At 34.1% G+C, this 17,461-nt stretch overlaps 1 protein-coding gene across 7 annotated transcripts in view; it reads left to right on the top strand.

The window, feature by feature from the left end:
* Positions 1-17,461, top strand: part of LOC128986806 (protein sprint) — a 368,727-nt gene that overhangs the window by 342,491 nt on the left and 8,775 nt on the right. For all 7 annotated transcript variants that reach the window (XM_054407335.1, XM_054407336.1, XM_054407337.1 and 4 more), the window contains 3 exons: positions 15,053-15,324; positions 15,926-16,117; positions 16,861-16,992. In XM_054407335.1, coding sequence (XP_054263310.1) covers positions 15,053-15,324; positions 15,926-16,117; positions 16,861-16,992 — 596 coding nt within the window. The remainder of the gene's footprint in view (positions 1-15,052; positions 15,325-15,925; positions 16,118-16,860; positions 16,993-17,461) is intronic.

The following is a 17,461-nucleotide window of genomic DNA, read 5'->3' as shown; positions in this document are numbered from 1 at the left end:
TAGTGTTCTGGGGAAATCTTCTGTGATCGAATCAGGCTGTTTCCTCCATGATACGAAAGAACACTTGTGAATCTTCCTAGGAAACTGATGAAAGAAAACCTCAATCGAATGATGAACTTCTTGGAAAAAGATTCTCCTCAGATTCCAGCATTGCTGAAGGTTTCTAGCAGGATCTGCCAAACAATCAAGTTGTGAATTCACAAAACAACTCTTGAAATGGCCACTTGAAGTCAAATTTGTAAAATGTATTAATTCATCCAGTACCGCAAGCCACAACAGGAATTTGTACATCTTGCCCCAATTTCAACGAGCAGGATCAGTAGGGGGTTTTTTAGCATTCTTGGGTTTTGGGGGTATCGTGTTTATTCTTTTGTACAAGGCCTCTTCCTTTTGGTACTCGTAGACATTTTTTATAGAGTGAGCAGTCTTGAGAACCACAGCTGCCACAGTCACAGTGTGAAACACGCGATGGATCAAGCTCATTTTCACAGTGCAATTTAATTTTGTTCAAGCTAAATAAAAATCCTTCGCTTTCATAGAAAATTTAAGAAGGAAGTCTTGTGTATCTATGGTAACAAACTGTATTTAATATAATTTTGTCCCATATGTGATGAATCTTGACACTTGTTATTTTTAATTTTTCAAATCACTGCAGGGCAAGTCTTTTATAGTTTGATCAATATGATGAATTTAATGCACTTAAAAAATGTTATATTATAAAATCAGTTGGATATATCAATGTCAAAGGAACAGATAATTATTCCTTATCGCGTTAGATTATATTTATTGTAGGGGCTGGTACTTGCCTTTTTTGGTCTACTTTTAACAATCATTTGTAGATGAGTTAGTTTGAAGATGTGAGCTGTGTTCCAAGTTTTGGAATAGACTAACCATGGAGTATGTTTAATCTTTTCCAATTTAAAATTGCTTACACTGTCATCTATGTACATTCTTTGTAATTTAATTCATACAAAAAACAACCCCTTAAAATTTTCTAGCTATTCTTATCCATACAACACGAGGCACAAAAACAACCTAGTCACACCTCAAATCAGACTTTCAAAAACTTTAAATAGCCGTTTTACATCCAACATATTTTCTTCAACAAGCTACCCCATTGTTTTCGTGAACTACCTTTAAACCAATTAAAAATAAAAATTACTGAATTTTTAAAGTCAAAAGCATTCTACATGCAGGAAGAATTTTTAAATAGTGACATATCATGTTTAGATTCTAAATAGGATATTGTATATATTGAAATTTATAATTGATGTATGATCTATTTTTAAGTACTATTGTAACAATTCCTATTACAAAATGTTATGTTTAATGGCTGCAATATATCTTATTGAATCTATATGGGTTTGGTGAAGTCGGTGAATTAATGTCAAATCAAGTAGGTATTAAAAAAAATTACAGGGTTTTTACTTTGATGTACATATCTAGCTAGGGCGAACAATGCATCTAAGCCTCTCTAAATACAAAGCATGCGGAAATACAACAGTGCCATAACATTTCATCTCATTTGCATGATTTGTTGCCAAACAAAGCCGGACTAGGTTATGAATGTAGTTCACCAAATGTTTAAGATTTGTGGTCAAATTCACTACAATTTATTGTCCATCCCATCCACTAAATGTGCACAGTTTTATGCACAGCTTTATGTGATCGAAATGGTCAAGCCAATTGACTGGGCTCCCATATCAATAAAGTTCAAGTTTTACAGCAACCTCAAGCACGATTTCACAAAACTACGCAATAAGTTAATTAATTAGAAACTAAGTTCACGATGTTAAATACATTGGTCAATGTAGCAAGAGAAGAAATCAAAATTGCATAAACAAAACTCATGAAACAATTATAAGACCCCCAAAAAAAACCTTTTGGACAACCTAAAGCCGATAAATGACAGGAAGTACTTTGTTCAACGAATTCATCAATCACGTTTTTTAAGGTACACTATCGTCATACTCATTATTATGCTTATCCTCCCTTCTTTTAACTAAGATTTTAATATCTTTACTCTATCTATTGCAGTTAGCTGAATTTACATAAAACCTCAAGGGTAACTTTCGATTTCGACGGGTTTCCCCTAGTTCTTTATGTATTTCTTTTATGATGTTTATTCTATTCAGATTACTACAAAAAATGTAGTTTAAGATCGGCCATTAAAAAAACCCAAATTAGCAAGTTGATCAAGAAAGCCAGAAGCTACAAACTCAAATTTGCACTTGCATGACCTTTCTGCCAATATCTTACACATTTGACCACCTTCCTCAGTTGTTTTGATGTTCATCTATTTTTTCTTGGCCAAAAAAGATCTATTTTACCTTTTTTTTGCTTAATAGTTGTTCACTTTTGAGTCACATTTTGACTGTACCAATTCAGAAGAACGTCATATCTTAAAAATGTCAAGAAAGTTGATCACATGATTGTACTGATAACTGTAGGAAATGGGAGGAGGAAGGCTGGGGGGAAAGTGAGATTCATAGATATGAATAACAGCACACAGTGTTAGTGTTGTTATATCCATGGGGACAATACTCTGTGTCCTTCTACCACAGTGCATGTATTTATTCCCCACCGACACTGGGAGCCAATAAATCTCATGATTTAGGTATGGTAGAAGTAGTTTAGTATGGTAATTGTATTTTCTTAATACTTCTTACTAGAGAGGTTGATGTGTATAAGTTTTTACCAACACTCCCCCTCAACGGCAGGGAGAAAGAGTGTGTCAGAATGCTGATACCGTTTATTTGTATTTTTCACCAAGCGCTTTTGTCTGCATTTTTAGCTTTTGTCTTGATGGAACTGTATTTGCATTGTTTTTGCTGGAGGTTCCTTTTAATTTGTTGGATTGATTTTATTTCTGTGGGGTTTTATTTTCATTGTTTGTATAGACTACAGCAGGAAAATCTGAATCTTCCATTATAATTTACATTTATTATTTATGCTACATATATCTTATAAATCTTATAAAATACCTAACAATAACCCAGTCCCACCCATCTTCAAATCTTTAATAAAATACACATAAAGAAGGATACCCATCAAACTTAATCACTGCATTTCCATCTCCATCAATCATAGTAGTTAATTATGTAAATGTGGTACTTATTAAAAACAACATCCCACACACATCAAAATCATTATGCAAAAATGCAAAAGACTTTATTAACAAAATACAACTGCAAGACATCTCAGACAGATTTACCCTTGCTACCACAGATGTTGAAAACATGTAGGGAAAATTCCACATAAAGAAGCAATAGATGACGTACTAAACAAAGCTCATAGCATCCAACATCTTTGCATATGACGAAATCAACAGTATTTAAAATAACTGCATCCATAAGAAAAGAAATGAATAAAGCTACTTTATTATGGTAAAATATATTATGACCCTCAAGGTCTGTCCATGGGAACTATGATCCATATTAGCAGAAATCTGTATGCAAGAATTACAAGAAAAACATATTCTATCTGACACTAACCCATACTCAACCAAAATGAAATTCATCCATGTTTGCCTCCTGGATTGATAATGAGTAATAATAATAATAATAGGTTAAATACCTTGTTTTGTCCTCAATCCAAGTCGTCTTTTATAATGACTATAGTTTTGGGGTCAACAGCCCCATTGTCAAATTTTCTGTCTTGTTAATTACTGTTGATAGCATTGGTCACCGTTGAAGTTCACATATATACATACACTGACACACAAAGCATTTATATTTACACGTAACATTGAGAATTTATACTTTTGGCCGACCTAAACAAAAGTGATTATATCGTTGTGTGGACTGGTACACTGACTGACTGATTCATGTTAGTATCGGGGCTAACATGAATCAGTCAGTCATTGTTCGGTCCGCACAACGATTAATAATAGGGCCAAGTAATTATTGAATTAATAATGATTGAAATTAGTAGGATTGACAAGTTTAAGAATATTGAATAACAAGTATCTGAAATATGATGATTTTAGCGAATTTCCTTATAGGGAAGTAGCTATTACCGTATGTGGCACGGTAAGACCTAGGCCCGGGACCGATTTACTTTTTCGTATTGATGTCCACAGAGCCCAAAAACACAATTTGTTCAAATTTGTATATAATGTGTTTTTATATTTATTTATATATACATCCGTGAACACGATAACATGAGTAATTTTTGTCCAATTTCGATGAAATTTGGCTTGAAGGTGTAGGGCAAGATAAACTTGAATGAGTTCGCCAACCAGCATGATTGGACTATGGGAACGGGGTGTTATAGGGGGTCATATGGGGTAAAACTTGTTTTTTCTTATTTTTGACCCTAAAAACACTAAGTTTCCCAATTTATCTCTTGACTTTATTAAAAAGCTTAGAAAACAAATTATTTAGTACATCAAAGGGTTTTTATACGGTTAATGGTAACGGACAAAATTCAAAAAATTGTAAATTTAAAATTTTCATGTTATTCTTATGGAGAATATTATAAAATGCTGTAGTTTGCTTGTTTATGGATATAGTTTGATAAAACTTGGTACTGTAAATGTATTTATTTTATACTAAACTATTATTATTTTACAAAAAATTGCACCTAGGTACCCATTTAACCTAATATTAATTAAATGGATTTAATTGAAAATCAATTCAGGCAGATGGAAATTTGCTTAGTCAGCAGGTTTGCTGCGGCGGGTATTGTTATGAACAAAAGATTACTCCAATGTTAAAAACTGTATGAAACATTTAAATTTAAGTTGGATTTTAAAATATATAAAAATAAACTGTCTCCTCTTTTTATTAAATGTGTCAATCAGTATTACATTCTGGGTAATTGAAATACTAATGACTAAAATTAAAAGGAACAAAAAAGTTCAAAAATATTGTTTCTATTTGAAACAAATCTATATGAATTAAGAGATGAATTTGTAATTACTATTTTTTACTCATTTTATATATTATTATAACAATATTCATACAACAAATTTGCATTTTCTTTAGGGACCAATTCAATAATATAACATAGGCCTATTCTCTTATTTTTAAAGTTAAAATAATGATTTATTTATAAAGACAAAAAAATTAACATGGAGAATGCCTCTAAATTTTAACACCAATATGCATACATCATTTTCATTACTTTTGTTAAAGTTCCAATTCGTTTTCTCATAATAATATTGGCAGTAATAAAAATATTGAATTTGAAATAGCATACAAATTTAATTTGATTAATATACATCAAAGATTTTGTACAGTATACTTCAAAAACCAAAAAAACACAAAGGAAAGGAATAATATATTTAATATCTTGAAATCCTTGTAACAAAGTAAAAATATCTTCTGAGGGCGAATAAATAATTGCCTGGGTAGCCGAGTGGTTTTAGTCGCCTTCAAATCTGGAGGTTGCTGATTCGAATTCATGCGAGATCGTTTCCACACCCAGATGTCATTTGTCATTGGGCTATGAATTAATGATGCTATCTAACAACAAAATCGACGTTAGGTAGTAACAAGACCACGGTTTGGACCGTTCCCTCTTAAAACGTCAAAAATCCCATTGTCGTAAAATCACACAAAATGAAAATGAAATCATTTTAAAATCGTAGTCACAATTTCTTATCGTTTTTATGATGGCGAAATACTCGTCTTGTGTCTCATTTGCATCCCTGCTCATACAGTACATAATTATCAACATCTCTTCTAATCGCGGCAATATCAAAGATACAATTACAGTGCTTGCGTACGCAGGTAGATAGTCGTAATATCTTGCAATCATGTTTTGCCGTAAACATGTACTGCGATCACAGTGACAGTATGATTTGCGATACGGCAAAATCCCCGTTTTTCTCGTGATCACGAAAACCACGTCAACATGAACATTTCTGACAATTTTTTCGACATAGTCAACATCAAATTGATAGCGACGCCATATCAATTGCATGACATCCCGACCGCCGACATCGCCATCTTATTTATTGCTTTCCCAACACATCGTAAACATTTTTATGCAATCTCGACGTCATCACAATTAGTTTTATATTATCGCAATTCAAAAAATTATAATCGTACACACTGCATTGTGGGAATAAGAAGCCCAAAAGGGAATGGGTGATCGTTGGAGATGGAACAGGAATACCAAACATAACCTTTATGTTTTGTATTCGTGTGCTTTGTATTTAACTACATCTCGCCAACAAGTGCTTACATAGTTGTCTATACACTACCTTGAGCTTGAGCGACATCTTGTGATAATATAAAACACAATCGTTTTAAGTCCAAACAGTTTGACACTTTTCTAGATCGTTCAGACTATGGTACCAAGATGGCGACTTGAACACTTGGGAAGAACGTGTTGCTCTGTTGGCTGATGCAATGGAGAATGAGAAAATAAACAAAGTTCAGTTTGATTTTCAAGTCACTGAACTCTGTGTCCTATGTGGACTTTGGAATATGTCTTTGAAGTGCGCAGTAGACATACAGGGATGCGGGGAGGAAATATAAGGGTGGGAAAGAAAAGGTAGAATTTAAATTGGGTTAGGTTAGGCTATGGCTCGATGCGATATCAGTTTAGGCCAAAGTTTATCGCGTTTTGATGTCTTCTCGTCAAAATTGTTGAACCCGATACTGGATGTTGAGATGAACCCGTTTTTACAACCTATTACTGATTAGATATCTAATTACGGTGATTAATTAGTTCTAATAAAGTTTGTTTTAGGCCACAGTGATATTTTTGGTCGATTACTTTTTGATTGGATTTACAATATAAAGTTGACTACAAAAGTGTTACTTATTTTCTTCACACTTTTGGGACACAATACTTAATATGTATATTTTTTTCTGTACAATCATTTCCCGTAAATGCAATAACTTCAAATTAACATAAATGTAATTTTTATATTAAAATACACCAAAACCAATGTTTACTTATTATTTAACGAAACACAACTAAAATCTTAAAACAATCGTTTGCCGCAATACCCATGCTAAAAACCTTTTGACTGTTTAAACGAAGGATTTTCATGTGTTGAATTCCAACAGACAGTCGTTATTTCATGTGCGTTTGATTATTCAACCTTTTATTTCTTATAGAAACCCAGTTTCACATCCTAGGCATTTAATTTAACAAAAAGAAAAATGCATAATAAATAATAATTCACTTACGAGCTGTTGGTCCATTTTACGTAGCCATTTCCAAGTCATTATTCCCGTGTAGCCATATTAGGATCATTTTCCAAACTAGAATTTGATTTTTTTAAATTTTGTAACCTTTTGCAGTTAAAAAACATAAGGTATTGTAATAAATCATCTTAAGTTTTTACAGCAAAAAATTTTTAGTTCTCAGAACGTTTTTTATTTTGTTTTTAACATTGTACTTTTTTAATTTCAAGAACTGTTTTTGTTCAAAAATAATACATATTGTATTTGAACAATTATATTATTTTGAATAAATTTATATAAAAATCAGCCCTACTATTATAAAACTAAGTATTTTAAATAGAATTTTCTGCTGTTTTTATCATGTAGAAAATAATTGCAGAATGTTAATATAATTGTACAGAAATAAATAATTGAGATTCCGGAATCGATACACCTCATTGATGGTATTGACCGCAAAAGCAATGTTAAATTTATATAGTTTTTTTTCGGAACGTTAAAACACATCAAACAGAGCTGAGATAAACAACACGTTGTTCCCTCATGAGTGGGTTATTAAGGTTAAATTATAGAAGACCATTGATACTCTCTGCATACCTCCTCTACCTGGCTGAACTCTATACGCTCCGTGCTTAGGGATTACTGTAGTACGTTCTTTACCAAAGCTAGCATGTATACGTGTATACTTATATACATGTATAGCAAACTTAGCAATGTATAATACATGAGTCGATTCGTGTTAGCAAATATTTTAACAAATATATTTCCATAGTCGTACAGTCCAAATACCTCAAACTGTTAATATTGTCAGAAACCGATTATTATAATAGATTATTATAATCCGAGGTTGTTCCCAGAATAGATGATAGTTGTCGAGTCAAACATTTTACGTAAGTGTCAAAGTTCTACGCTTCTTGTCCGTCACTGAATGGTGACGGCGTGGAATGCTCTGATAAGGCCTTTAGAGAGCGTCCTAAATGCTTATCACACGTCCTTTACTAATTCATTGTTTCCAAAGTCATTTTTGTTTGAGCTTAGCTTGCCATTCAGTAACAAAGCTACACAAGGTATCTCAATCCTTTCTACACTCTAAATCTTATTATTTAATTCTTTACGCATCCAGCAGCTATGAAATCACTCTCGAATTAAATTATTGAAGGTATTGATCTCATCTTGATTTGTTAAGCATTCGGATCTTCTAAAGTAATAAATTTCGTCGTCGAGTTTATTGTTAAGTGATGGGTGGGGTAATAAATGGACACTTTCTTAAGATTGGAAATAAAATATGTGTGTCAAAAAAGTATCTAATACAAAATCGACGAACAAACTGTAAACCCTTACTGCAACGTACCAGACCAGTAGTTAAATCATAAGGCACTCAACTTCAACTATTCACAAATTATAAATTAGTAGAATGTTTACTGTGTTGGCGAAAACGTTATAAGGTCAATGGTTTAAATTTACATCTGCCACTTTTCTTCTCTTTCATAACCGATTCATATCCGTCACAAATGATAAAACAATTAGGGCCGCTTCTGAAATAAATTGTATATCGTTCCATACTTTTTTGTTAAAATTTTTGAGTGTTGTGTACACTAGTCATTTAGTTCTAGCCACACCACAGAGTTCCAATGAGGAACTAAAAATGAAATATAACTGAGGCTAAATGCTTTCAGATCGTACTTCCTCCCCACTATCTCGGACCCTTGAGTTACATTTCCACTCGTGTCACGTTGGTACGCTGCGTGCTCCTTTAGGCGATCCCAACGCCAAAGTATCGTCAGGAGGTGCAATAACCGATTGTAGGGGCAAGTAGTGACGAAAGGCAAACTTTACGTTATTTATGTGGGACAAACACATGGTATCTGTGGGCTTGGGTGTTCAACGTGCAAGACCTTGTGTGTGGCTGGGTCAATGTCGTTGGCTCCTTGTGGAAAAATACACCCTAGGTATAGGGATGATGATGACAACAAAACTTGAAGTGTAAGAGGTTGGATAGGCTTGGAACAAAACCGATATGTCTAAGGTTAGATTTCAGTAGTAGAGTCAGATCATGGTCGGGGTGTTGTCATCGGAAAAATTAGATGAATTCATCGTATTTCAGGAAAAGTAGTTTTTCAGGCCTAGACTCAGATTATGGCCGGGGTTAATATGGAAAAATACATTGTATTAAGGGATGAGGATGAGAACCAAGATTTATTTTTGTATAACAATAATATGACAGGAGCTTTGTCTTCGGGACTATGTGAAAATACTTTAGAATGAGGGACGAAGATGGCAATAAAAGCTGAAAGTAATATCAGAGATGGAATAGTTTTACAATAAAACTGGCTGTAAATTTTTTAGGGTAAATTTTCAACTCTACATTAGATTTTGAGGTCCTCATCTTCATCCTATAAACTTCTCAAAGTTGATTAGTTTTTCTTACTTTCATATTCTGAAGTATTGTCAAAATCCTCTGTTTTAGTATTTCAAAATATGTGTAACCAATTTTGAAATCGCCTAAAAAAATTGTTACGCAACTAAAGTCGAACAAAACAATTGTATCGAGCTCGCCTGACGCAGCATGCTGCGGACTGCCAAACCTTATCAACCATTCTGTGAGTAATTCCTGATAACATGTTTCACACAATAAGCCGTCGTGCGAGCTAATATTTGTCTTGCAGAGCCATTGTTTTGTGCCTGAGAAAATTATTTTTCTTTGAATGAGAACAGTCGTACTACGCTACTACGATTTATGTTTTCTTTTCATAAAAATGTTATTTTAATTTCCTTCCCACCTTCTGTTACTCTTAAAGCGTTTACGGTATGTTTAAAGTACTCTTGGCCTTTGAACTTATTAGATCTGATTATCTCACTAGATGATAACCATACTAGACCCTACAATCGTATAGTATTTGGTGGAGGGAACTCCTTAAATATCAAAAGAAGGATCTCCTGGCTCAAAACATCTCTATGCAAGCGTTTCTTATTTAAGTATCGCAATCGCACACTCTACAGTTTTTCATCGTTTTTCGTAATTTCATCGTCAGTTTTAGATAATAGCTTTGACTGCAGATTGAAGTCCCGTTTATTAGCCAGCAATGCATAGTAGTCACTAGTCGGTCATAAATATCAAAACTGTTCCCTCCAGTCAAATGTTTACTGTCATAAAACTTGATTATGTTAAACATCCTCATCTTACTATGTAAAGTTTAGAGGCGCCAAGAAATGCCAATATTGACTTGTTATCACGTTGTGTGTTAAATAGTATCATTTCCCGCCGATTATACTATGTAAACCCAACGGACCAATCAGAGCGTCGCACTGTCTGTCAATCTCGCTCAGGATGCTGGGAATGTCGTCGGTCGTTGACCTGAGACGGTGACTAAAAAGCTAAACATATATTAGTAATGGATTTATCATCTACCAAGTGATAAGTTGTCGCCTACTTTGATTTGTATCCATCGGCTTTGGATATTAATATATACATTACATACTGTGTTTCACTAATAAAAACTTTGTTGGATGAGGCTCTGATGAAATAAAGCCCTATTTTCGATATTATTTTTTTATATTGTGTTTGCTGATCGTATAAAATATGCGATACGTTACAATAACTGCACGAAGTTGATGGTAAACACACATTTGCTTCATTGTTTTTAGCGGAAACGGTACTAGAAAAAACGGCACATATTTTCGAGGGCTTAGTTGACTTTAATCTCATAATTTTGGCACGACTGGGAAACAAATTTACTTTACAGTAGTTTCTGTAATCAAAGCCACATCACAAACTTATCTAGATGCCATTTGTCATTAGGCTATCGGGTAATGGAGCCGGTTGTCGACCTTAGCTAATAACGAGATTAGAGTTTCCTAACAAATAACGTGAAAAGTTCCAATGGTGTTAAAAATAAAACATGACAATTTCAATAATGTGCGTTATTTGGTTTTAAGATGTCAAAATGTATTTTTGAACGAATGTGTTAAACTTTTGGAATGAACTCTCCAGTACCTCTCCCTCCTGCAAATACACTTGTATCTTTTATACTGATTCGTTGAAATAGGCATACAACAAAAAACATTTCAAAAATTAATCCAAGCATTTTCTTGAGTAGACGTACTGCCGTAGTTTAAAATGTCTCTTGTTATCCATATGTAGAAGAAATAATATCTTTTATAGTAGGAAAACAAAAATGATTGTACATAGACGCGTGCCACCGTTGGCCAATATTCAATATTTACCGTCTGCACCGTATCTCACGGTGCGTAGCCTACACAATATCATATCACTGTATCTTTGTACAGTCTAATTTATCCTATCCAACGCATTATTTAATGTAGTGCATTTTTTATGGTCAAGTGTATGTGATTTTTGTATTGTGATAAGTAATTTTATGATATACGCCCCTAAGTTATTTTGATAGTTCCCAAAATTATTACGCAATATCAACTAAATCGAAATTTTAACCACAGACAATATAATACTTTAATGTTTATTCCATTATTATATTATTATTATATTATATTATTATATATATATATTATTATATATATATTATATTATTATATTATATATATTATTATATTTATTTAATGGTTTATTCCATTGTCTGTGTTTTAACTATACTACCCTTCTCCATATCGTAGTATTGTGTAAGGTTGAAAACTGAGAATAAGTCTAAAACTATAGACGATCCCCCAGGAGCAATAGCCGTAAAAAACATCATCTTTCTTATGTCATCCAGTCTTAAGCCCCGCACCAGTTGATAACAGGTCCTGTACCATCCCCTATTTTGACGCAATGTGTACTACATGTTGTTTTAACACCATTCATTGAAACATCCATTATGTTTTACCCATATCAGGACAAATGGACTAGAACACAACAAACGCTCCCCACAGTGTGACAATTCGTAACCTTTGGCATTGTTTACAAACACCGTCTTATCTCCTATCACCAGACAGTCCGTGGAGGGGCGAACCAGTACAACTAGCACGGGAACCCGGCTACATCAGCTGTTTAGAGGAGTCGTCCGTCACACCTGTTTACACCTAGTGTTACTGTAGTGTGCCGAGTTGCGGAGTGAACAATTTGTGACTTTACTATGCTCGCTTACGAGAATCGCGCGAACGCTTTTTTGACGCGTTTGTGACAAAAACTGTTGTTCTGTTGTGTTTGGAGTTTGTGTAGGGGAGTTTGATGGTCAGTAAGGTGTTTTTCTCGAGTGATCGTCTGTTTGCACCTTGTATGGGTGAATATATATTCTCTTCAACTCGCCAACATGGGTCCTGCGGTTGTTCCTGTTACACAAAAAATCGTCAGATGGGTTCGAACAGCTTCGCAGAAAGTCGTGCGTCTGTTGACGTCCTGCTTTCGACGTGAGTTGTGGCCTGTTTTAGTAACAATTTAAGTACTTTAGTCGTGAGTTGTTACGTTTAGCGTTTTGAATTCGTTGTCCCGAAGATATTTTATAGATCTTTCGGGAGAAGATGGTTTGAACTGAGCACCAGACAACCAAAAGTCGAAGCACATAGGCCTTACTAATAACTGAATAACAAATTAAATATTATGGAAAGGTATATGTCGTAATTTTTTTCTTTGTAATATTTGATAGTCTCAAAAATTCATTGAAAAATGTTTTTAACATTTATTGAAGAAAAAAGCCCGAGACAAACGAATCTAGAGACAAGTGACTTTTAACACCTGGATTTAGAAGTTTTAGAGCTATGTGGGGTTTTCCATAATTTGTTATAAATTATATAGCGATTCAGCGAGTGAAGTATACCGTATTAAAGATAAATATATCATTAAAACCTTAAATGTTACATAAAACAACGAATTATCGTCTAGATGCAGGTTAATACAAACCATTCATGAGGCTCTATTTCTGTGAGTTAGAAGAAAACCTGCTTTTCCTTTTATCGTAAATTTCGAGATCTTAAACAAAGGTTTTAGAGGAGTATTTGTATTTTGATTTCGTCTTGTATGTTAGTTGATTAAAATCATGATTCGTTAAGACGTGACTGTTAGTAAATTTCGTCTGATTGTATGTTTTTAAGGATTTTTAAGGACTGAATATTCATATTATCTGCTCCCAGCCAATTTTTTGTCGTTAACGCAGCTGTGGTGGAGTGTGTCCACAGTTCAATATATTCTTTCCAGGATACTAGACAGGTGACCTAAACCACCTGCCAGCTGCCACAGCTGTTCAGCAGTTCAGCTGATTTGGAGATTTCTGAGTAAAGGCTTGATTCTGTAGCGAAGTGTCTCATCATGTCACACATTTTGTTTATTGTTGGACTGATTTCGTCGCGTATCTACATTTTACAGAGTTTTATTACCATTATCATAAATAAATCATGACTGAATTTGGATGTTTACTCATCATTTATTTGAGTGTGAAGGTTATAGTTAGGTTATTAATCAGTTTTACAGGTTTTGACCTGAGTAGCCTAACCTAAATTAAACAATCTACTCAAGTTTTAATATATTGGTTCTTTACACTTTATGTATCCTAAATAAATAAAAAAAAAACAGTAGGCCTACACAACTTAGGAACACTTTGAAAAAAAAAATTATGGTTGTTTATTTATTTTCTTAGGCATCTGTATGAAAACATCAGATATGAATTTGAATAGTTTTGTCTCTGTATTTTGTATTGTCATTTTCATAAATGGTATTTTTACTAAATTTGAATTGGTAAATCACATAGGTAGCTTTTTGTAAAAAACTGTCTTAAGCTACTGTAGGCCTAACCCTAACCGTTACAAATGGTATTTTGGGAGTTACAATAAAAGATTTCAAAGAGATTAGAGCAATTCCCATGAGAAATATTCCTTGTCAACAAATTGAGATATTTTAACTATGTTATCAAGGGAAGCTTAGCGAACCTTGACCCTCTTATCAAATTTTTTTACATAACTGGAACAACACTATGTTGTCTATGTTGACCTATCTCTTGAAGAATGTTGATTTGATAGATATGACTTTCTATCCATTACAATGTAAAATGAAAATCTCTTTAATCTTTGATTTGTTCTTGGTCAATTTCACAAAAAACTTGTTATGTGATAGTAAAATTGAATGGAACACAGTTAACTTTACAGTTATCTTATCAGGCTTGTGCATTTATTATCCTATAATCACTCAATTAGGGGTAGATAGGCCAGCTTACCAAGTTCAAGTTGTCTAAGTTATCAGATGGTTATGAGGTCTTCTTTAAATTTTATCACAGTAAAATTACCACAGATTATTCTGTTAACTGTTTTTAACTATTATATCTTGAGAAAACCTTGAATTATTACTTTCTCAGAATGAATAGAATTCTCTCATTTACCAAGTATAAAAGTGTTAGAATGAACAGTTTATGCTTGAATAAAAAAAGTTAAGTTAATGTAGGGATTGTTTAACCCTATAACCGTCAATGATTGAAATAAGATTTGGAGCAAGACTTATCGAAACTGCAGACCTTCTCTTGTGTCCCTGTTTGCTAAGGAGAGTTATAAATGTTCAGAAGGTATTGCAGAAACCCTAAGATTTCTCTATTGGTTAGGAAACCCCCCTAATTTTTTCAGACTGTTGACTACTTCTCTTTTCTCTACCCGAGACAAAGAGCTAAATTGTTCACAGTGTGTGCCTAGTTTGTCTCACAGCGGTTTTCTCCAATTTTTCTTATTTTTTGCCTTGTGATTCCCTTACTTATTTTCACAATGACCAATACACCTTAATTATCATTAGCTTGTGTCATTAAAAACGCTATGTTTTTTCTGTGTTTACAGATTTAATTATGGTACCTGTTTCTTACAAAAGGTAGGAAGTATGCAGGAGAAGCTTTTTCAGCTATGACCTATCCACATTGCTTTCAACCATAATTTACAACACTGTGTGCTTACAAATGTATGCTTACAATTAATTGAACCTGTTCCAGCACCTCCCCGCCTCCAGGCGTTACAGCGAGGGCGAGAGTCAGGTGGGGGCGGAGCGAGCATCCGCGCGTACGCTCTCCACCTGGCCGCCGACAAGAGCACGACCTTCGCACAGAACATCGACAACTTCATCGCCTGCACGCGCGAGTCTCGCGAGACCAAGCCGCAGGTCGTCATGCGGAACATGCGACAGTTCATGAGCGGCATGAAGAACTACCTGGTCAAACATGGAGAGCGAGAGTTCGAGAAGGAAGTTGACCGGGAACGGGGGAAGGTGAGTGCATAATAGATGTACACAATTCAATAGATCTACATGAAGAGGTGTAAAATATTTATCAGTAGTTGAACATGGCCATGTCACTAGACAATTCGCACACATTGTGGGTTCATGTTGTTAATTTTTGCTTCTCTACTGCATTGCCATTTCTTTATGTTTTCTGTAAGGGGATGATCAAAACCCTAGTCTTGTCACCATCTTACGTAAAAAAAAAAACAGGTAACAACTTAATGAGATATAAGATGCTATAACGATCTATCAAAGATGTGGAATGATAAGTGTCTTTTTAGACACTAATTAATTACACTGATTAATTGGTAGCCCATTAAAAATTGCATCTAGTTTCAGTATTTATCCTGTTTTCAATTGTAACCAGCAACCTTCAGATTTGAAGACAATTAAGTAAGCATATGAAGACTTTATTGCACACTTTCTCAAAAAACCTTTTTCAAAAGTACTTTTAGGTATCGATAAACAGAAGTGTCCCGCCTATGAGACATGTGCATACTCTCACCATTGTTACATCATTAAGATCTGCATTGTCAAACCACATTGTCTGCAGTCCAGTGCTCCAGGTTTAAACATCCCACATTTTCAGCTGAAAGCTAACGAGTTCCTCAACCTGGACGCCATCTTGGAAGGCGTGATGCACAAGTTGGTAGTGCGCCCTCTCAAGGAACATCTCTACCACTTGTTCGTAGAGGAGTACAGCAATAACGGAGCCATCAAACTGCTGGCCGACAACATCATACTGGCCCGGACAAAACCTCTGCACGAGCTCGGCATCAGGGTATGTCTCCTCTGAATCCTATATTTAACTTGTTTCATATCCATTTTTAAGTTACATAAAAAATCAGCATCAAACAACAAACTGTGCTTAAAATGATTATAATATGTTTATTGGTGTGCGGTCAAGTTTTAAATTATTTTACTAGATATTTCGTTGAGTTAAGTATCGTATGTTTACTCTTTGAGTCATTTCGTGCTGGCTTTTAAATAAAAAAAAACACATTTTAAATGCTTTTATCAGAAAATGTGTGTGTAAAGCTAATCAGATGTATATAAGTAGCTTCCACATGTTTGCGTTTTAAATATCAGATATCAAACATGTGATTAATACACCAGAGTTAAAATGTTGGTCCATATGAGTAATATCAACCATGTTTGAGTCAACTTGTAACAGGAACAAGTATCTTAGGAACAAAATAATATATATAGTAATAGTTTCCTTAACTGCTCAGTACTTTATCATTTGTCCAGTTTCGTGAATAAACCAATAAGTATCTTGTAACAGAGCACAATATACTAATAAAGAAGGGGGGGGGGTTCATAATACTTAGTTAATTACCCATCCTTGCAATACCATATTTTTGTGATGCCTTTCTGACAAGCCAAAAATGTATTTTCCGAGTCAGATTGTATGTTTCAAGGAGTGCATTAGACAGACAAAAAACTTACAGAAATCTTCACTCACATTTGATGGAAATCTAGCTAAATATTGTAGCCTTTATAAAACTGTAATGTTATTTGTAGAAAAATATCATCCCACCATCAGAAGAGTCTTTGGCTACAATCTGCGAGTATCTTCACAGGCTCCAGGAGGTCGACTCTCCTCTCGAGAAACTGGAGAATCTTCTCACAGCCATCTCTGCCATATTTAACTCTGTGAGTACAACAATAAGTTAAACTCAAAATTTAAATTACAAATTGGGACGAGTATAAAATCATTTAAAACCTACAGTTGACTAGGAGGGAGGCTGATTACCAATATTTGTTGGATTGTTGAAAATAGTACTAATATTATTTCATAAGATAAAAAAAGTCGACAAATAATGCCTCTTGTTGTAACTACCTCAATGTTTATGAATATGCATAAATGTTCCTACTTTGCTTAGGCATTTTGCTGTGTCACAAGCATACTGTTATTTTAATATTTTTAGTATTTTTCTCCTTGAGGGTTTTGAGGATAACCTTGTGAATCAAACATTTATTTTTCAATGCAAAAAACAAATACTGAACCCAGGAGGATATATTATACTAGTAAAATTAATGGTAGTATGTCAATATCGGTACTGTAGCATTAAAGAACCACAGAATTTTCTCAACAGATTTTGAAATACAGAGAGACCAAAGC

This window comes from Macrosteles quadrilineatus, unplaced genomic scaffold (assembly GCF_028750875.1).
Source record: "Macrosteles quadrilineatus isolate MER2022 unplaced genomic scaffold, UCM_ALF_1.0 Scaffold_2__2_contigs__length_208266976, whole genome shotgun sequence".
NCBI classification, from domain to species: Eukaryota; Metazoa; Arthropoda; class Insecta; order Hemiptera; family Cicadellidae; genus Macrosteles; species Macrosteles quadrilineatus.
This window is presented reverse-complemented; position numbering and strand designations above follow the sequence as displayed.